The sequence below is a fragment of the Carassius gibelio genome, chromosome A7 (assembly GCF_023724105.1).
Source record: "Carassius gibelio isolate Cgi1373 ecotype wild population from Czech Republic chromosome A7, carGib1.2-hapl.c, whole genome shotgun sequence".
NCBI lineage: Eukaryota > Metazoa > Chordata > Actinopteri > Cypriniformes > Cyprinidae > Carassius > Carassius gibelio.
Genome location: NC_068377.1, coordinates 18,046,772 through 18,069,352, shown reverse-complemented (window position 1 = coordinate 18,069,352; position 22,581 = coordinate 18,046,772). Strand labels below are relative to the sequence as shown.

Here is a 22,581-nt window from a genome sequence, read left to right as displayed (position 1 = left end):
CTCATTTTAAATGGGTTGCTGGAAAGAAAAAAGCACTGAGGCTTCAAAGCCTCAAAATGCCAAAAGCCTGGATCAATAGCTGTTCATTGGAGCAGTCTTATGAGAATGGATTGTGTGCTCTTGACATAACATCTGTCCGTCCTGTGACCTTGTCAGTAAGGGCTCTTTCCTGTGTCTTATCTCATCAGGCCTTTGCCTGCATTGTATCACAGATTTGAAAACAGTTAGAAAGACACTATGAAACTCCTCTCTTGCCATTTCTTTTCTTTTAAAGCTTGATTATTCTAATTATAAACTAATTCTGTACTATGTTTCCACTAAAAATGACCGTAACAAATATTATTACTACCCAAACTAGCTGAAATTAATTGGTTAGCGTGCAAAAGTGAGATATAATTATATAGTAAGGTTTTTTTCTTGTAGGCTTTTTCAATTAGTGCAGCTCATGGTCTGTGTTATCTGGGTCAACTGGAGAGATTGAAGGATGTGCCAAGGCTTGCACTATCTGTCACGTCCTTCCCAGCTGGATGTCCCAGAAGTGGATATGAGTAAAAGGTTATGTCAACTTTTAACAACTCTGGCAGATGGCATTTCTCACGAGGCTCAGGAGAAGCTTGTATGAGACAAATTTGCCTTGTAGGTGTGAAGCACATTAACAAGTGTACAGTACTTGTCCATATATTTATATGGCATTTCACATGTGTTTGCTGCCTCTGGATTACTCTTCAGTTTATAGTCATTTATTTATTTATTTATTTTCTGAAATTTATTCAGAAAATAAATAAATAAGTCTTCAGTGTAACATTTGTGCTGCTTAATATAATATTATATTGGGAACCACGATTTTTATTAGGATTCTTGATGGATAGAAAGTTCAAAAGTACATTTTACTAATGTCTTTACTAATAGTGCACCATTCAACGTTTCTCCCTCAGTTTGCTATCTTCTTGTCTCTATGTCATATTTAGTCTCTAAAATCCCTGTCGCCTCACATCATTACAGGGAGTGACAACGCAGCAAGCCGTATAGTGACACATACATGTACTCTTAGAGTGCCAAGTCATCACAGTGATATTTACAGATGTTTTGACAAAGACATCCAGACGGTTTCTGCTGCTTTACATACTGCCTGTGTTTTTGCTCCAAAACAGTAGCACTACATAATATATACACTTGGTTTTGCACTCAACTCTGTGACGTAGTGAGCCGTATAACCATTTGCAGAATCTCTTATTCATTGTAAAGTATAATCTCCTTTATTTTATCATTCTAAAACATTGTTTATTTACAGGTTTAAATGGAATATATATATATAAATTAAACTTTTGAACCCCACTCCATTTACTGTTTATTTTTTACTCTAATATTGAGCTGTGGTTGTGAGAATCATCAGGAAATTATTAGATTCATCACATTTGATTCATTGAACTATTAGTGCTCTTCTTGGAAGTCATGAAATATTCAGTGAAACAAATCAGGACTTGTTTATTAGAATCAGCTTCCAAGAAGCCTCTCTCTCTGTGTGTGTGTGTGTGTGTGTGTGTGTGTGTGTGTGTGTGTGTGTGTGTGTGTGTGTGTGTGTGTGTGTGCGTGTGTGTGTGTGTGTGTGTTGTGTGCTAATGGATGTGTGGGTACACTGTAAAAAATTTCCTGTAGAAATTACAGTAACTTACTGGCAGCAGTTTGCCAGTAACTTACTGTAAATTAAACTTACAGTAAAAATACTGTATTCATATTTACAGTACCATTTAACTTGCTGTAAATGTATTTGCAGTAATATTTTTTTTTTTACTGTAAAACACAATTATGTTTTTCTCTCCTTTTTATATATTTTAATACAATAAAATATTACTTTACACTGTGAAATTAACTGTAATTTGTTCACTTTTATTATGTATTGTAGAACTGTACAAATTATTGTATTTCAACAGGTCTCATGTCTCAGTAGTAAAAACTATAAAAAGAAACAAAAGACTGTTTAACTTCTTTTATTGGTTTAATAGTTAAATGGTAATACTTGAAAATAACATTTTAATATTCTTGCAGATAGTACTTTCAGTTTTCCAAAAACTTGAATACATTTCATTTATACATAAAAGTTTCATATTAAGAGCATTTTAAATCAACAGACATGAACAGATTCAGTCATAAGAACAATCTTAAAAATTTACAAATTCAGAAAACTAGTTTTGCCAGCTGAAATCCAGAAACTCCTTAAAGGGATAGTTCACCCAAAAATCAGAATTAGGTCATTAATAACTCACCCTCATGTCTTTCTAAATCTGTGAGACCTCCGTTTATCTTCGGAACACAGTTTAAGATATCTTAGATTTAGTCCGAGAGCTCTCAGTCCCTCCATTGAAGCTGTGTGTACGGTCTACTGTCCATGTCCAGAAAGGTAAGAAAAACATCATCAAAGTAGTCCATGTGACATCAGAGGGTCGGTTGGAATTTTTTGAAGCGTCGTAAATACATTTTGGTCCAAAAATAGCAAAAACTACGACTTTATTCAGCATTGTCTTCTCTTCCGTGTCTGGTGTGAGAGAGTTCAAATCAAAGCAGCTGATATCCGGTTCACTTTTCGAACCAGTTCACCAAATCAAACCGAATCGTTTTATACTGTTCGCTTCTCCAATACGAATTAATTCACAAATTACTTAAGCTGTTAACTTTTTTAATGTGGCTGACTCGAGAACGAGTCAGTCTTTTGTTCATTATCTGGCTCGGCTCGGTGTTCATCTTCAGTTCTCTCTTCACAACAGTTCAGTCAGTGTACTGTTTGAGTACATGAATTACTCCGGGATATTGGTTTGTTTGAACTCAGAAGAAGTGTCAGCCACATTAAAAAAGTTAACAGCTTAAGTAATTTGTGGATTAATGCATATTAGAGATGCGAACCGTTTAAAACTATTCAGTTCGATTTAGTGAACTGGTTCAAAAAGATCCGGTTACATCGAGTGATTCGTTCACGAACCAGATATCACAAACTGCTTTGTTTTGAACTCTCTCACACAGACACGAAAGAGATGACAATGCTGAATAAAGTCGTAGTTTTTGGACCAAAATGTAATTTCGATGCTTCAAAAAATTCTAGCTGACCCTCTGATGTCACATGGACTACTTTGATGATGTTTTTCTTACCTTTCTGGACATGGACAGTATACCATACACACAGCTTCAATGGAGGGACTGAGGAGATAAATGGAGGTCTCACAGGTTTGGAACGACATGAGGGTGAGTTATTAATGGGTGAACTAATTTTTGGGTGAACTATCCCTTTAATGAAGGAGGATACATGAGGGTTCAGACCAGAGTTCTTCCTTTGCACCATCTTCCCACTTCTTTTGATGACGTGGAACTTTGAGGAGCACTTGCTGTTGTCAGGGTTAACATTCAACCTTTACATAACAGAAAAAAAAGTTAGATCATTTGATGTGAACAATGTCTAACAAAACAACCAAATACTCACAACACAACCAAATACAGAAATGCACTGCAAATGGCACAGCACACAAAGGAAATATTTCCAGGGGACCCAATATGTGACGAACCCGGATGGAGCATGTTTAGTACTCAACGTCTACTTTTGTTTTCTAGCAAAAAATACAGAGATTACATGTTTATGACATACAACTTTATATACAATATACAAAATGTAAAAAGAACATGAGGGTAAGATATTAATTTATACATTAGTAACTTTGCAAAAAAAAATGGTAATGTTATGTTTAAATAAGTTTCATAGGTAAGAAATGTAAGGTAATGTAGGGTCCAAAGATGAAACAGCTAATTTTAAAGTTGAGACACAAACAGATAAATAAAGCATATTACGAAAACTTTTTTGTATAAAATGTATTTATTTGCAACAGTTATGTTAACAGCAATAATAAGACATTTATGTCCTAAGAACAGCAATTAAGCTGATAGACACCATGCTGCATTGTCACGAGAACATCCCAGGTTAAAATAATGAGGAAATTACGTTGGCTAAATCCGAAATCGCCCCCTTAACACTCGTGCACTCATTTCTACATTAGTCCACTAATACAGTTCACTTGAAGCTGTGAATGAAAACGAGTGAGTGAATTCGGACAGCCGTTGATCGCGCATTGGATGTACACAGTCGGGTAAACGTTAGTCACTTATTGGGGTCCCCTGTAGCATTTGCGGCGCATTTTCGCGAACGAGATTATAATGTTATTCTCCCGATGCTGATGTACAGAACAAATGTTACATTTGAAGTAGACATATTTTTCTCTTGGTTGTTTAGTTTCCTTAACTTTATGTGTTTGCGGTAACGTTAAATGTGAGACTGAGGGGCGGAGAGGCTTTGGAAAGTGTATGGGCATTCAGGAACTCCACACGAAAACCTTAAATTCGCCGTGTTTTTATGCCCTTTGTCATGATTAATAAAGGCGTATAATGTCTCCACAGGGACGCCAGTGTTTGCACACGACACGAACATTGCAGGTTTTACTCTAGCACTACAAGCATGACGTGCATTTATATGGTGTAATCAGTTAACAGCAAGCGATAATAGCGGGAAAAAATCAGACTGACTTTAAGATAATCCACGAAAGCTTTGTTGTTCGGCTAACAGTTCACATGAACACTCACCAGCTCCTGGAGTGGTCAAACCCAAGGCAGAGACCCGTTAATGTCCATATTTTGACGGTGAAACGTACAGAAAAGGGAAAGAAAGGAAAGAAATATGAATGTTTGCACACGGTCACCACACTCTCTTGCTCTCTTCACAGCATTTTTGTGAGGTGACTGCGCGCTGTTCAGTGGCAGCGTTTTTTTTTTTTTTTTTTTTTTAGTTAAACCAAAGATATAATATATTTAAAGTAAAAGAAGTAATATTTGTACACACCTTTGCATCTGACTGGTTCTTTTCGCATCTGTGTGTCTTGTTTTCTTCTTTCTCCAAGCAGGAAATAAAACTTGATCTGTGATTGGTCAGGTTTCGCGCTCATTTTTTCTTTACTGTATTTAGATTTACAGTAAATTAAAAATACTGTAATTTAGTGTCGCCAAGAGGGTATTGCCCAAAATGTAACTTTAAAATACAGTAATATGCTGTATAACTGTCCTACAGTAAAATACAGTTCATTTTACAGTTAAGTACTGTTAAATTTACAGACATTTCTAACAGTGTAGGAATGACCTTCTCTTCACACATTTTCCATCCTTGTTGCCGAGACATCTAAATGAAGTGTTTGTGTTACTGTAAATGCAGTTGCAGGCAATGTTTATTTATGTGTGCAGTATAGTAATCACACTGTGAAGAAGTAGCTACCGCGGAACTAGTATGAATTGAGAATCAAAAGTAAGACTTATTTCTAAATGCATGTTTAACTGTGTCTACTTTCTGCTTCCTTGCTTCCTAGCAACCTCATTTTACCCTAACATGATGCTCGATCAGTATAAACATTTTCCACCCGCTCTTTGACCCTTCAGCATTTTTCACACTGCACATAAGCAGTGTGTATTTATTTCTGTGTCCATATGAAGAGGTTATTCACACTTCCCACATGAGCAGAGTGGTGCTGAGTAGCAGGAGCGTAGGTCCATGTAGAGCATATTGAACACATTGCTATCATGCTGGAAGAGCCTTTTGTCTTTTGCAATGAAAAGTCACATAATACTGGATTATTTGAGGAGTTTATAGCTACAGTGTGGTGTCTGAGTTCATTTCCATATAGATTAATACACAGAAGCTTTGCCATCGGGATGTAAATATGTTTCGGATATGAGAATCAAAGAATTTTAGAACAAGCCCTTTTCAGTTTAGTTTCAGTAGGCTTGAGTTCAGGTACAGCTCACCCAAAGATTAAAGGGATAGTTCACCCAAAAAATGAAAATTCTGTCGTCCTTCTTAAGTTTTTTTTTCTTTTTTCTCTTCTGTTGAGTGCAAAAGTAGATATTTTGAAGAATGTTGTTAACCAAACAGTGTGTAGCTATTGACTTTTGTAGTATGGGAAAAAAATACTATGTGTATGTGTCATGATCCGGTCACTGCACATCCATTTATTCACCACACAGACTTTCACATGACACAGTACACCCTGGACTTCATTTCCCATAAACCCCTGCCTAGGAACTCATTATTGAACCACACCTGTTTCCTATCAGTGACACTATAAAGGTTGCACTCATCCACACTCACATTGTGAAGTCTTGTTTAGTTCTGTCTGGCATTTCCGAGCGTTTTCCTAGTGTTTGTTCTTTACATATTTGACTGGACTGTTTATGCCGACTGTGATTCTCTGCTGCCTGCCCCGACCTTTGCTTGTTACTGGTGCTGATTTTCCCCTGACATACCTGATGCTGTTTTCTCATCTCTGCCTGTTTTGACCATTCTCTTTAATTAAACCACTGCATATGGATCCGATCACCCCTGACTCCTTGTTACAGATTGGTTATCAACAATTGACACTTTTAAGACTTTTTTCCAGAGAATGTACCAAAGTAAAGTAAATTAAAGTGCTAATTAAATAATACAATTAAAAGTTTTAAGAATGTTGAGATATGTTTTACAACAACAAAGCAAAGATACAGTACAGTTTAAGAATATGATTTTGTCAGTGTAGGACTGAAAAAGGGAGTGTGAGAAATTACCTAATGTTGAACACAAAATGTGGGCTGCAGTTTTAGAAATCTGTGGCACAGAATTGGAGTGTTCCCAGTGGTAAGCTTGACAAAAGAAAGGAGAGAAGAAGAGGGGTGTGAAAGTATGTTGTTTTTGGTGTGTTTGTGTGTGTGTGTGTGTGTGTGTGTGTGTGAAGAAGAGGCCGAGGAAGGGCAGAAAAAGCATAAGTTGTTGTGATTATGCTATAGAGTTCTGTGTTGGTCTGCCATGACCTTCAGCATATAATCACGTGTTTATTTTTTTCTCTTAGTCAGGACAAGGATGCAAGGGCTAGAGGGAAGGACAACAAAAGGACATGACAACTTACATAAGCCACACACTTACACTGAATTCATTCTGACCGGAGTGAACTGATTTCCCAAATGCAATCTCAGTCGCATTCAACTCATAATGCCACACATTTTGAGTGAGAGGCCACAGCAGACATGTTAGCATACTCCATCTGGATGCCTGGAGGATGCCATGCTGCTGTAGATGAGATTGCAACCATGTGGTCTTTAGAGACCTCACTGCCAACCCCAGCACTCACCACCCACTTATTACACAGATATACTAATCATGTTGTCATTTTGACCAACCCCCATACAAAATCATCACTATACATGTTTATCTTTCTTCAGAAAAATATTGACGAAATCAAACATTTGAGCTGGGCACCACTGGTTAATTTGTCTGTATAAATATACACGATCATTCAAATGTTGGCGTGTTGTACAAACCTTTTAATGTTTTTTGTAAAATCGCTTACCAAGGAAGCATTTATTTGATCAGAATAAATAAGTGAAAGTGACATTCAGCCAAGTATGGTGACCCATACTCAGAATTCGTGCTCTGCATTTAACTCATTCAAAGTGCACACACACAGAGCAGTGAACACACACACACACTGTGAGCACACACCCGGAGCAGTGGGCAGCCATTTATGCTGCGGCACCCAGGGAGCAGTTGGGGGTTCAACGCCTTGCTCAAGGGCACCTAAGTATTGGGGTATTGAAGGTGGAGAGAGAGCTGTTCATGCACTACCCCCACCCACAATTCCGTCCGGCCCGAGACTAGAACTCACAACTCTTCGATTGGTAGTCCGACTCTCTAACCATTAGGCCACGACTTCCCACAAAGAGACAATTTAAAACAATTTTTTTTTCTATTTTAATATATTTTAAAATGTCATTTATTCATGTTATGAATTTCCAGCATCATTACTCCAGTCTTCAGTGTCACATGATCCTTCAGAAATCATACCAATACGCTGATTTGATGATCAAGAATTTGTAAAAAAAAATTATGTCATTGAACATAAGTGTCTTAAGTGTCAGTTAAGAAATGTATACATCATCTGAAAGCTGAATAAATAACTTTCCATTGAAATATGGTATGTTTATAAACCAATATTTGGATGAGATACAACCATTTAAAAATCTGGAATATGAGGGTGCAAAAAAAATCTAAATACTGAGAAAATCGCCTTTGAAATTATCCAAATGAACTCTTAACAATGCATATTACCAATCAAAAATTAAGTTTTTATGTATTTACGGTGGAACATTAACAAAATATCTTCATGGAACATGATATTTACTTAATATCCTAATGATTTTTGGCATAAAATAAAAATCTATAATTTTGAAAAGGAAAAAGAAATTTCAAAAGTATGACATTTATTTGAAATAGAAATCTTTTGCAACATTACAAATGTTTTTACTATCAATTTTGATCAATTTTGTGCAACCTTGCTGAATAAATGTATTAATTTATATATGAATTAATTTATAGAATCTTACTGACCCCAAGCTTTTTTAAGGGTTGTGTAATTTTCTAGTTGTCTTTTTGAATCAGCATTTTAAAATGACTACTTGACTGACGGCACTACTTATTTTCTGTATTCCTTTGCTTAATTAAATGTGAGGTTTGTGTATTGATAATAATTAATGGAGGACCGGGTTTCTCAAAGCACATTTCTAAAGAGTCATTTTAACAGCAGAGTATTTTTGCACACAGTTTGTCAAATGTGTATATGAAAATATATATATATTCATCATTATTATTATTATTATTGTTGTTGTTTACATCAGCAGTTTATGGCGTTTAAGATAATTACATTGAAGACTTCCTGGTGTTTCTTTTATCCTCAGAATAAATATAGATAGAATTGAAGCACTGTGCTGGCCACACAAATACACTGATTTGATTTCTCTCTTGTTTACCTCCAGGAAGGGCTGGAGTTATCAAGCTCAGAGAGTGTTAATATCATTACCTTTCCCAATAGGCTTTATTGAATCTGTCTGTATCTTTGTGGCCTATGTGAGTATATGTGTGTGTGGTTTATTTTGGTTTCTCTCTGGTCCTAATGGAAAGGGTGAAATAAGTCAGAGAGGAGCGAATGGCTGGAGTTGGGCTTCTCGCGACACAATGTGACATGAAAGTCTTCCCGCGTATTTAAAAATTCAAACGGGTCAGGATTAAAATTTAAACACTGCAGACTTGAGAATCTAATCCAGTGAGGGATGAACGTCTGGGGAGCGTTCCTGATCTGTATGTGTGCGATTGTGTCTCAAAGCAGAGTTATTATATAGAAACTGACATAATCCCACACCAGTATGATCTCCCTGTCTGTGTGGGAAAGAAGAAAATGTCTCTTTTGTGTATTATGTAACACTTGCTACTGCAAATTTATTGGAAGTGCTTTAAAAACGGACCATCCATTTCATCTTTGTCTCCTATTTCCCTTCTTTGTTTCACTCATGCCATCTTTCTGTCTTTATCATTCTGTTGACCTCCACACATCTACCCTCTCCTCCATACAGTGAGCTCAAACCAGAGCAGTCATGCTCACGAGTACCCAGACTGCCAAGAAGGGGGTAATGAAGCCAGCCTGCTGGTGTCCCCTCTGGTGGTGGCTGGCATCGTCATCGGCCTGGTGCTCTTCCTCTCCTGCGTCACCATCATTGTGGGCAGTCTGCGCAAAGACAGCCGCCTGCGCAACCCCCACCTGCGCGCCAGCTACGGTCAGTGGCCTAACTTCATGGGGTTCACAACATGTTTAAAACTCTTCATGCTTTTGTTTGTAGTTTCTGTGTGGCATAATGACATTCAGTTGATTTGTCATACTGTTTTGAAAAAATCGAGAGGAACCAACCCTGCAGTGCATTCAGCCTTATGTTTGGGAGGTCAGGGAATAATTCTGGTGAAAAGCCAGTTCTTGTATAACCCTACTGCTTCTGTCAGTTAGTCTTGTCCAGTAGTTAGCGATGTTTTCCGCAAGACCCCCTCTCTACTATTTGGCATTGACTGTATTATAAACTGTAAAACTGTGATTTTTTAGGTTTACTTTAAACTTGGCATGTCCTAGTAGATTTCCAACTAGTGTGTTTTATCAAGAATCATGGTCATGTTCCACTATAAGTTTTTTTTGTTGAGTTTGTGCTATCTGTCTTTAAAATAAATGTAATTTAGTTGGATTTTCTTTTTTAACTTATGCAGTGACATTTATATATTTGCAATAAGGTCATATCTTTTTGATTGAGTTCATTGTATTAACAATGCATCTGTATTTTTATCTTTAATCATTTCAGTCTGATCGTTACAGATTAAGAGGCACATATATATGTTCCTTTACCTTGATGTATTTACATGTAGCAGAAAGCAAATATAATGGTTTTAAGTTATAGTCACCCTCAGATGTACATTTTATTACCAGTGTAAGCACAGTGCTTTAAAGGGATAGTTTATACTTTTTTATAATTTCATAATTTACTCGCACACGTTATTCCAAACCCATAAGAGTTTATATTTGTAACAAACATTACAGATACTTGTATCTTAAATCTGTGATTCCTGTCCCTCCATTGATAGTCATCCAAAATTGTAAAGGTTCATAAAGAGAAATCCATAGTGGTTTCAGGCTTCTGAAGAGATATGGATTTTCAGTGGATGGACAAAATATCTCTGGTTTCGGTAAAAATATATATTTTCATTTTAAAATTTGTGTTATAAAAATGTCTTAAGGGTTTGGAAGACATGAGCAAATGATGAATTTTTTTGATGATAATATTTTTTTGGAAATAAATTAAGTATATAAAATGCATCATAGTCCAACTCTCAATATGTCACCTTCTCAAACATGTCATATGAGAAACAGAAATCATCTGTTTTTTTCTGCTAATGTTTCTACAGCTCCAGATGGCCTCTCATATGGTGGCTCCATTGGAGAGCTGAGGTCCACTTGTGTTGAGGACTTTCCCCCTGCATTTGACTTTGACTCCTACGTGGAGACGCTGTCTCAAGTCAACGTCGTGTACCCAGACTCCCCGCCTCAGTGAGTCACATTTTACCTCTGGATTGAGTCTATGTGAATAGATGTTGTATGTACAGTGAAGGGTAGGAAAAGGGAAGGTGTGCTTGTGTAATCAGTAATGAGATCACTTTATCAGCTGTGACATAGAAGGCACACTGCCTCTTCAGTGGAATCCATTCTATCATCCTTTTTGCAGCCTTTAAAGGTCTCAGCGTAGCACGAACTGATAGCCACATTAAAAGCCAGTTAGAGATGCTAAAGATAGAAATATTTCAGAACAATTTGCCATATTTCAACTAGATTTCACTCATTTCTCTCACAACTTGACTTGAATTGTAAAATATCAGATTCAGACATTCAGTCTTGAAGGGTCTGATTGAAAATAATGAAACCTGTTCTAGTTAGATTAGTTCGAAAAAGCGGAATTACCCTGTGTTGACACACAACTTCGAATTTAGGTACATTTGTTTGCTAAATCTTTGGGGATTCTGTGTTAATTTTTTCGTATTGCTTGAAAATGAGGAGTTAGAAAGAAATGGTCAAAAATAGAAAGAATTTGCAGAGAACCAGAATTCTCAGCTCTCAGTCCATTTCTTCTTTCTCTGTTCAGAAGGTTTCACCTTTCGTAGTCCTCTCTCGTTCTGTTAGGAAGGTTGGACACCTTCAGCTTTTCAGTTCTCCTAACAAGCAGGGATTGCTGATAAATGCCATGGCTTTGCACTGGAAAAGGCTTGGTGTGTTTGATCTAAATGGCAGCTTGTCTAATTGGCATCTTCAAAGAATCTGTCAGTTCCCCTCCTTGCCATTTAGCCTGCCTGCCTTCACACAGCGACCCATAAAATACTCCTCAGGTAGGGGAGCCCATCACAGAGGGATGTCTCAGAGTCAGAAAGTTTTATTTTTTTATCTGATCTCATTCCAACCCTTTGATTTTTGGGTGGGTGTCAAAACCTGCACGAATGAACAGTGGCCATTGCTGTTTTAAGCATTTATTACTCATAAGAGCACTACAAAAGCGATTTGATTTGTTTGAAGCAAATGGAGCAATAATGTATGTAGAAGTCAGTGATATTAGAACTCAAATACCCCTTAATGCTGGAATACTCTACACAATTTTTTGTCCTGATTTTATCCCGACTTACAGCTTGGATAAGTAAACGCTAATTGCCTTAAATCAGAGCCAGTCTGAAGATTTGATTTAACAGATTTCATAGAAAATTGCATTTAGTATGATGCTCATAGTCTCCAACTTAGCTTTATCTTAAGACCATGATTCGACCTACAGTAGTTGAAGGATTTCAAAAATGTTTGATATTTTCAACATGTTGTAACAAATTAGCTCAAAGTGAGATGTACATAATTAATCATAATGGGTTAATATTAACTACATTCATCTTCAGGAATTACTTGTAGCATTATATCATTAATAGTACAGTAAAATGATTTGTTCGTCCGCAGGGCGGACAGTCTTAATCGTTTATTGACTCTAAGTAAAATTATTTCTCTGGCCACTAAAAGTTATTTTACTACATACATTGCTACATACATTAAAGTGACCTCGTACTGTGAGCTGGGAACACAGACAACCAGGTGTGAATACATATGGATGTTTATTAAACTACACTACAGGGGAACATGCAACATCAGACTAAACATAAACATACACACATTAAACATAGATGCGAATGCAAGGAAGGCATGGAGAGAAAGAGAGAGAGAGAGAGAGAACACTGCAGAGAGGGAGAAAGAGAGAGAGCGAGCGAGCGCACTGCAGATAGAGAGAGCGAGCGAGCACGCAAGAGAGTGGAGAGTCATGGCAGCATTTTCTCATAAACTAAATCATAACCTGTTAAGAACCATCAAAGAATCTCATCACCTTAATTAAAAGGGGTCAAAGCCTAGAAGCGCATCTAAATAGTAAACAAGCGTTTACTTGCATTGGATTTCTAGTTGCTGAGTAAAGTGTCCTGGTGCATGTATAATGCGTAGATTCCTGTTGAATCCTGTTAGGAGTGAAATCTTCTTAATTTCATCCATGGGTTGACTGCTTCGAAGTGAATCAACAAAGTTGCTAAAAACTGCCAGAAGATCGGACTATCCCCCGAATGGGAGTCGCGAGGTGTCCAAGGTGATGGGTGTCTCCACGGGAATCACAAGTTAAGAAAAAAGCCCCACTTTTTGGGTGATTGGGAGATTTTATCTGGTTTCCCGGTAACAGCCCTTTTGATTGGATTGACCAATAACAAGGCATATAGTTTCAGCGGGAAAGTGTTTATTTGTCTCAATTACACCTGATTTGCATATTTTATGAATGGCGTGATGAACTGGTTATCTGTTAACCGAAACTATGGTACAAATAGTATGATGCATTTTAGGCTAAAATAGTAGAGAAATTTAGCTTAGGCAAACCAAGAGGTTTAATAAGGTACCAAGAAAGATATGCAAGAAAGATAGAAACATAGAGATACATTCTTATGCTTGATTATAGGCACATAGAGGTCAACTAACATGACTAGAGAATCATAACTATGCTAATATGAGCTGGGAAACATACAAACACACAGGAATATATTGTATACATTTGGAATGGTTTATATCCTTAGTTAAATGCAAGAAGGTGTGTGTGTGTGTGTGTGTGTGTGTGTGTGTGTGTGTGTGTGTGTGTGTGAGAGAGAGAGAGAGAGAGAGAGAGAGAATGTGTGAGAGAATGTGAGTTGGCTGCTCAGCCAGGCCCATTTGCACATCCATATTGCCTTCTTATCTCCCTTTAAATTTAAAAACTGTCCGGATTTATACTTTGAACTTTATTGAATGGATTACATGTAAAAGTGTCCCTGCTCTAAATAAAACCTGTTGCTTGTACGTGGACTTAAGTCAAGGTTCAAATCAATTCAATTCAATTCAATTCAAGTTTATTTGTATAGCGCTTTTTACAATACAAATCGTTACAAAGCAACTTTACAGAAAATTATGTTTCTACAATATTTAGTAATAACTTATAAGTGGTGACTGTCAGTTTGTGCACATTTGACAGGATTTGTAGAAAAATTCATACAAGATGTAGTCAACCAGATGATGAACATTATTAATATTATTAATAATTAATAATTATTATATGATGCAGTCAAACTTGTAGCAATATTTGTTAGTTTCTGTTGTTGTTGTCAGGATTAGCATCATCTGAGGTCCTCTGAGGGTCAGCATCATCTCTTCTCAGGTGTTCTGGATCCAGACTGGAGCTTGTGTAAATCCTAGTTATCCCTTGGCAAAACAGAGAAATAAATAGAGACATCATTAGCATAGCTGCTGATCCAAAGAAAAACTAAAATTAGTTTAACCCAAGCTAATGAATAAAAATTCACATTTGATCAGATGCAACTAGACTATTCGAATGCTTGGCAAAAGAGATGTGTTTTTAATCTAGATTTAAACAGAGAGAGTGTGTCTGAACCCCGAACATTATCAGGAAGGCTATTCCAGAGTTTGGGAGCCAAATGTGAGAAAGCTCTACCTCCTTTAGTGGACTTTGCTATCCTAGGAACTACCAAAAGTCCAGTGTTTTGTGACCTTAGGGAGCGTGATGGCTTGTAGCGTGGTAGAAGGCTAGTTAGGTACATATACAGTATTGTTCAAAATAATAGCAGTACAATGTGACTAACCAGAATAATCAAGGTTTTTAGTATATTTTTTATTGCTACGTGGCAAACAAGTTACCAGTAGGTTCAGTAGATTCTCAGAAAACAAACAAGACCCAGCATTCATGATATGCACGCTCTTAAGGCTGTGCAATTGGGCAATTAGTTGAAAGGGGTGTGTTCAAAAAAATAGCAGTGTCTACCTTTGACTGTACAAACTCAAAACTATTTTGTACAAACATTTTTTTTTTTCTGGGATTTAGCAATCCTGTGAATCACTAAACTAATATTTAGTTGTATGACCACAGTTTTTTAAAACTGCTTAACATCTGTGTGGCATGGAGTCAACCAACTTGTGGCACCTCTCAGCTGTTATTCCACTCCATGATTCTTTAACAACATTCCACAATTCATTCACATTTCTTGGTTTTGCTTCAGAAACAGCATTTTTGATATCACCCCACAAGTTCTCAATTGGATTAAGGTCTGGAGATTGGGCTGGCCACTCCATAACATTAATTTTGTTGGTTTGGAACCAAGACTTTGCCCGTTTACTAGTGTGTTTTGGGTCATTGTCTTGTTGAAACAACCATTTCAAGGGCATTTCCTCTTCAGCATAGGGCAACATGACCTCTTCAAGTATTTTAACATATGCAAACTGATCCATGATCCCTGGTATGCGATAAATAGGCCCAACACCATAGTAGGAGAAACATGCCCATATCATGATGCTTGCACCTCCATGCTTCACTGTCTTCACTGTGTACTATGGCTTGAATTCAGAGTTTGGGGGTCGTCTCACAAACTGCCTGTGGCCCTTGGACCCAAAAAGAACAATTTTACTCTCATCAGTCCACAAAATGTTCCTCCATTTCTCTTTAGGCCAGTTGATGTGTTCTTTGGCAAATTGTAACCTCTTCTGCATTTGCTTTTTTTTTAACAAAGGGACTTTGCGGGGGATTCTTGAAAATAGATTAGCTTCACACAGACGTCTTCTAACTGTCACAGTACTTACAGGTAACTCCAGACTGTCTTTGATCATCCTGGAGGTGATCATTGGCTGAGCCTTTGCCATTCTGGTTATTCTTCTATCCATTTTGATGGTTGTCTTCCGTTTTCTTCCACGTCTCTCTGGTTTTGCTCTCCATTTTAAGGCATTGGAGATCATTTTAGCTGAACAGCCTATCATTTTTTGCACCTCTTTATAGGTTTTCCCCTCTCTAATCAACTTTTTAATCAAAGTACGCTGTTCTTCTGAACAATGTCTTGAACGACCCATTTTCCTCAGCTTTCAAATGCATGTTCAACAAGTGTTGGCTTCATCTTTAAATAGGGGCCACCTGATTCACACCTGTTTCTTCACAAAATTGATGACCTCAGTGATTGAATGCCACACTGCTATTTTTTTGAACACACCCCTTTCAACTAATTCAACTAATTGCCCAATTGCACAGCCTTAAGAGCGTGCATATCATGAATGCTGGGTCTCATTTGTTTTCTGAGAATCTACTGAACCTACTGGTAACTTGTTTGCCACGTAGCAATAAAAAAATATACGAAAAACCTTGATTATTCTGGTTAGTCACATTGTACTGCTATTATTTTGAACAATACTGTAGGTAAGTAATGATAATTTGTAACTGATACGAAACTTAATAGGTAGCCAGTGCAGAGACTGTAAAATTGGGGTAATATGATCATATTTTCTTGACCTCGTAAGGACTCTAGCTGCTGCATTTTGGACTACCTGTAGCTTGTTTATTGACGAAGCAGGACAACCACCTAGAAGTGCATTGCAATAGTCCAGTCTAAAGGTCATGAATGCATTAGCTAGCTATTCTGCATCAGAAACAGACAACATGTTTTGTAGCTTGGCAATGTTTCTAAGATGGAAGAATGCAGTTTTTGTGACATGGGAAATATGATTTTCAAATGACAAGTTGCTGTCTAATATAACACCCAGATTTCTGACTGTAGAGGAAGTTACAGTACATCCGTCTAGTTGCAGATTGTAATCTAAAAGATTCTGTGTAGTGTTTTTTGGTCCAATAATTAATATCTCTGTCTTATCTGAATTTAATTGGAGAAAATTATTGGTCATCCAATCATTTACATTTTTGACACACTCTGTTAGCTTAGATAATTGAGAAGTTGCATCTGGTCTCATTGAGATATATAGCTGAGTATCATCAGCATAACAGTGGAAGCTAATTCCGTATTTTCTAATAATATTACCAAGGGGCAACATGTATATTAAAAATAGAAGGGGACCAGCATCTTAGAGCCTGCCCTTGAATACCTGTAAGGTTGACTTGTGACTTCATGCAGAAACATCACTTCTGATTGATCTGACTGTTGAGTCAATAAATCTGCTCTTAAAGTGACTCCATCTAGTTAAGTTATTTATCACTCCTGTGGTTATCCTTGCTCAATACTGAAGTGCTTCCTCAGTTGCATAACAAATATCTAAATTGTTAAGCATGTAGCTCTTTGCATGTTAAATACCAGAAAGAAAAGGTTTAGTAAGGGCTATACTTGTGCTCGACTTACCTGCCCTTCATGGCTTGTTTCACAGTGTGCCAATGTTATTTACATCTCTATGACAGTTCCATTAGGCTGGCAGTGCCCTCTGGTGAAGCTCTGTGAAGGGGCTTTTGAACAGGGTGAAATTACCTCTCCCCGGGAGTAAGAGCTACCTGAAAGAGCAGGGCCTTCTCCTATTAAAAAGCAAATTATGACTGATATAGAATATTAGTGCTGGCCTGGAGGCCTATTAAGAATTACTGAATGGTGTGTAATTCTGTTTGGGAGAGATATCCGCCCCTCAGTCCAGATACTCAATTAAATTAGAGACTAGCAGTCCACACCCGCACACCTCTGTGAGAGGAAGTGGTTAGATGATGGAAGATTACCACTACACACTCTTGACCACATTTTGTCCTACAGTGAAAAGTCTTCATCAGATGCAGCATTTTTTGGGGGGAATCTAATTCCAGAAAGACTGCCAGTCTTTGTTAGTGGTGGGGATTTTTCACTGGTTCTCACCGGTAACATCACTGAAACAATCACTCGGCATATTTGTTTAACAAAACTGATTACCTCAGAAATGAAACATGTGACTCTTTATGATCCAGTCATTGAATCAGTCATTCATCGGATTAGTTCATCACTGCTGATTCATTCAGGAAAATTAGTCATTGAATCATTCATTTAATGACAATGATTCGTTCAGGCACGCCACTACTGTGTGTTGCTCAGAGACGTGAAGCAGTTAAAGGGATACTCCTCTGAAATTACTCAGATGAATGTGACCTCCTTTCCTCAGCTGAACACAAAGATTTTTAAAAACCATAGTTTCTGGCTGATGGTTTATATCTTAAAACGTTTAAAAGATGATGATTCATCAGCTGGGGTCAAATAGATTATTGTTTTCTGCTTTATGTGGTTTTAGACGCATCAAAATTGAAGGTTCAAGTCACTTGCATTATATGGACTCACAGAAATTGATTATCTAAAAATGTTTCTTTGTGAAAGAACTAGAGAGTCACATACATCTGAGATGGCATGAAGGGTTTATTGAACTTGTGTATTGTTTATGAACTGTTATAAAATGTATCACACATCCGCATGGATCTGATTACCCGTGGCTAACAACACTTTTGCTTATGGGTAACACTTTATAATAACTGCATGCTATTAATCATTAGTTAAGCATTAGGAAACAGTTAATTCATCATTTATAAAGCATTAATAGACATTTATAAGCAGTTTATAAATACAGATATAAATGCTTTATACCTGATTTAAAAGCATATCTATAATGTATTTAATAATTGTTTTTTCATACTTTATTAATGATCAATTTATCATTTCTAAATTAAGTATAGCATTATTTACACACCAGTTATTAAGGAGTTGTCAGTGGTTCATAAGATCACTTAGAAATTGTAACTAAATGATTAATAAACTATTTAAATGTGCATTCATACATCTTTTTATTCAGACATATAGTAATAGTTACTTATAGTGTTAATAAATGGTTTATTAACATGTATTTCTACTGTAATTCAGGGTTAATTCAGATTTGCATAACACCACCCAAATGTTCACGCAAAGAAAGAAGGTGTAATGTTTTTTCTGGCTGTTGCCATTGGCGCCATGTCGTGGAGATGCTGTTTCGTTGTGAAACTACTTTGTTTGTTGTTCCAAAAGAGGACACAACTAGAAATCAGTGGTTAAGTTGTATTTGCAACACTGTTCTAGAACAATTCAACACAAATATTCAGATGTGTGCAGCACATTTTATGGAGAATTGTTTGCTGATCTTGGGAGATGATCTTTACAAGGCATAACTAGTCCTCACTTTAGATGAGCTCACATAAATAGTTAACTGACCACTACTAAATGCTTTATAACTACCTGAATTTACTACATTTCATGTGATCTAATGAATCACTGGCTACTCCTAAATAACTGGTTTGTAAATTATGCTATACTTCATTGAGAAATTATAAATTGATCATGAATAAAGTATGAAAATACAATTATTAAACACATTATAGATATGCTTTTAAATCAAGAATAAAGTATTTATATCTGTATTTATAAACTGCTTATTACTGTCTATTAATGCTTTATAAATTATGAATTATCTGTTTACTAATGCTTAAATAATGATTAATAGTTTGCAGTTATTATAAAGTGTTACCTGCTTATGTGACATTGCTTTGCTTAAAAATATTATTTAGCTTACTTTTTTGGAAGGGCTTTCATTTTAAGACCTCGTTTTCAGTGTTCTATGTTCTGTAGTGTTTTGTATGATATCTGTGAATTTGGAGTGTTTTGAGGGAGGAGGAGGTCTTGCAGAAGCTAAGGCATTGAAGCTGAACAGAGCTCTCCATCACCGCCTGCCTCTCTGCTGGCCTTCATTCATTTGTGCCAGAAATGAGCAGGAGCAGAATCACTCTTCAGATCAGAAGAGACGAGCCTCCAGTCACATCATAATGTGCATTTATCACCACTGGCACATTGAAGCATGCCCTATTACTATCTCAGGCCTCTCTGTCTTCACAGTTAAAGCAATATGGCTAAAAAAAAATATGTGCGTAGAGGAAGCAAAATGTATGTGTGTGTGTATGTGGACTGGCATATGATCATTATGCTGTGGAGGGACTGGGCTACCTAGGCATTTCCACATGCCACGTTTGGGAACGTGCCAGTTTATTCTACATACACATATATGGACTCTAACATGGAGTCCACCGCTATGCTGTTCTTTGATGTCTTCAGGACTTTGGAATGAGGAGCTATTAGCGCAGTGGGTGTAAGTTCAAGCCCGTTGCTACAGAATGGCAGTGTGTTTGTGTGGCTGTGCCTGTGTCTCTGTGGGACTGGCAGGGAGGGGCTGTGGCATGTGAATCATGCCAGGGCTGCTATGGCCACAGATGGCACCTGGGAACTTAGTGCTCAGGGCATGTATATGAGCTGCTCACCTGTGGAGCCCGTCAAGTGCAACTTCCGCAGAACAGAAAAAAAAAAAAAAAAAAAACGCATATCCCAGAAATACACACCCTGCAATGTGTTCATGATTCGAAACACATCACAAATCATAAATTGTGCTATATATATATGAAGAGTTCAGATACAAAAGCCTCAAAGTGCCACCTGAAATTTTCATGTAAAATTAGGATTATTATCAAGCTCCTGTGCTTATGTTGCGTCATTTTACTTTAATTGCAATGCGCAGGTCCTTTTCCAGGCTATTGAAGTAAAATAACTGAACATAAATATAAGAGCCTGATAAAAATCCTAATTTTAGATGAAAATTTCAGAGAATCATGTGATGTGATGCTAAAGACTGGAGGAATGGCATCACAGGAATAAATCACATTTTAAAAATATATTTAAATATAATTTTAATATAAGCAAATTAAAATATAATGATTTTATATGTTGCATTTATTTTAAAGATTTTAATAGAAAATTATTTTAAAGATTGTGTGTGGAATGACTGAGACTGTATACTATATTCCTGTTGTCTGCAGGTGCTTTTTTCATGGGGAGGGGGAACTGGCTTCATTAGACAAAGGTGCAAAAACAACTGATGCTTATTTTTGTTCTTAGGAAGAAGAATAGTGAAAATAAAAACCTTAAAGCATATACGGGCTGTTTATTGTTTATGAATATGGATAGATGAGATGAGACTCAGTCATGACTGGGCTGTGACATTTGTATAGCCTGATTAATGAATTATTTTCAGTTGAGGTGGCATCTCAGTAAGTGTGTGCGGAGGGGTCCCTGAGGACCTGGGCTCCTTAACAGGGGAAGCATGGTGGGGGAAAACAGTTCTCACCTTGTTCTGAGGAAAGTGAACCGCTTTATGTAACACTTACACGGAGGGATATAGAAAGCCCTAACAGATCTCTGCACTATTACCTTCTTATCATTCAGAAAAAAAACTTTTCATATCTTTTCCTGTGATATATCTGTGATATAGGGCATGTGTTAACATTTTGAATGTGCTTTTATTTTGATAGCATCTCTTGCACACACTTGCACATGAAGGATTCTCGATCAGAGTCATTATGTATGTATGAGGAGCAGGGGAACATGCCACTGAGGGTAACCATGGTAACAACAGAGGTCTTATTCATATCGATTACAGGTGACTGTGCAGGTGTTGTGAACTTTTAAATGAGCACAACTGTATCAGACTGAAGAGTAGAGGTCTTCATGGAAATTGAATCCTAAAATTGGTCTTTAAATCAAACTTTGAGACCTGATCCAGCGTGACTTGTCGAAATCAATCAGTCTTTCAATTACTTTTCAAGTCAGCATGTAAGTAAGATTCAATCAGGCTTGTTTTATAAATGTTTGTTATTGATTTTGTTGTGAACAATTCATGCATGCATGTTTCTTCTGGTGAAATGTCAGAATTTATCTCTGATGATGTTTGCTAGATTGTTTCAAAAACTGAGTTTACTTAAACCCTGCACCTTTCTTAGTTTTACATACTGTGATTTAACTCAAAAATGGAGTGCAAAGACAAAAACAAAATGGCAAACTAAAATGTTTCTTTATAAAATGCAAAAATTTATTTTCTGATATTATTTTTCACGAATTACAAATGTCAGTCTGAGCTAAGTAACAAACATTTGGCAGTTAATAAGTAACAATATAATTAGTGATGTAGTCTTCACTGGATGCAGTAAACTGATTCCTCGTTTTATTTGTGACATGCTGACACAAAGTCGTGTCTGAGGTGCAGACACGGTGTCAGCTTAGTTTGTCAGTACAGTCAGTAATGTAGGAGATTGAAATGTTAGTATCTTTTTGCAGACCAATATACGGCTGTGCGGTGGTGGCTGTTGAATGGTGATTTAACGCTACGTTGTCACCTAGTTGAAGAGACACAATGCTAAGTAAATAAACCACAATGTCCCCATCTTTACTCTCACAATGAGCTTATCATAAACGTTTGCTACATTAGTAGGGCCTAATGATTTCCAAAATGCAGAAAACAATAACGCGAAATCCATATATAAAAGCGGAATTTACACTGTAAAAAATATACTGTAGAATTCACAGGATTTTACTGGCAAAAATGTTGCCAATAAAATCATGTAAAAATGATTTTAATTGCTGTAAAATAGATTACAGTACATTACTGCAAAGCAAATTACAGTTAATTGCTGTATGTGAAATACAATAATTTGTAGTATTTTTTTACAGTAACATTTAATTAAACTTGCCGTTTATTTTACAGCAATATTTTGTAATTTCACTAAAGTACAGTATTTACCTGGCAACAAAAGTTGCCAATAAAATCCTGTGAATATATTTTACAGAATTTCTTTTGTAATTTAATTAAATTACAGTATTTAACTGAAAAATAAAGTTGCCAATAAAATCCTGTAAACGCTGCTAAATCCAATATAATGTTGTAATAATTTAACAATGAAACTGCTTTAAAGAATAATTTTAACAGTAAACTATAAAAT

At 36.6% G+C, this 22,581-nt stretch overlaps 1 protein-coding gene across 2 annotated transcripts in view; it reads left to right on the top strand.

Moving 5' to 3' along the window:
* bean1 (brain expressed, associated with NEDD4, 1) overlaps positions 1-22,581 on the top strand; it is a 70,771-nt gene that overhangs the window by 22,023 nt on the left and 26,167 nt on the right. For both annotated transcript variants that reach the window (XM_052601417.1, XM_052601416.1), the window contains exons 4-5: positions 9,457-9,657; positions 10,826-10,967. In XM_052601417.1, coding sequence (XP_052457377.1) covers positions 9,457-9,657; positions 10,826-10,967 — 343 coding nt within the window. The remainder of the gene's footprint in view (positions 1-9,456; positions 9,658-10,825; positions 10,968-22,581) is intronic.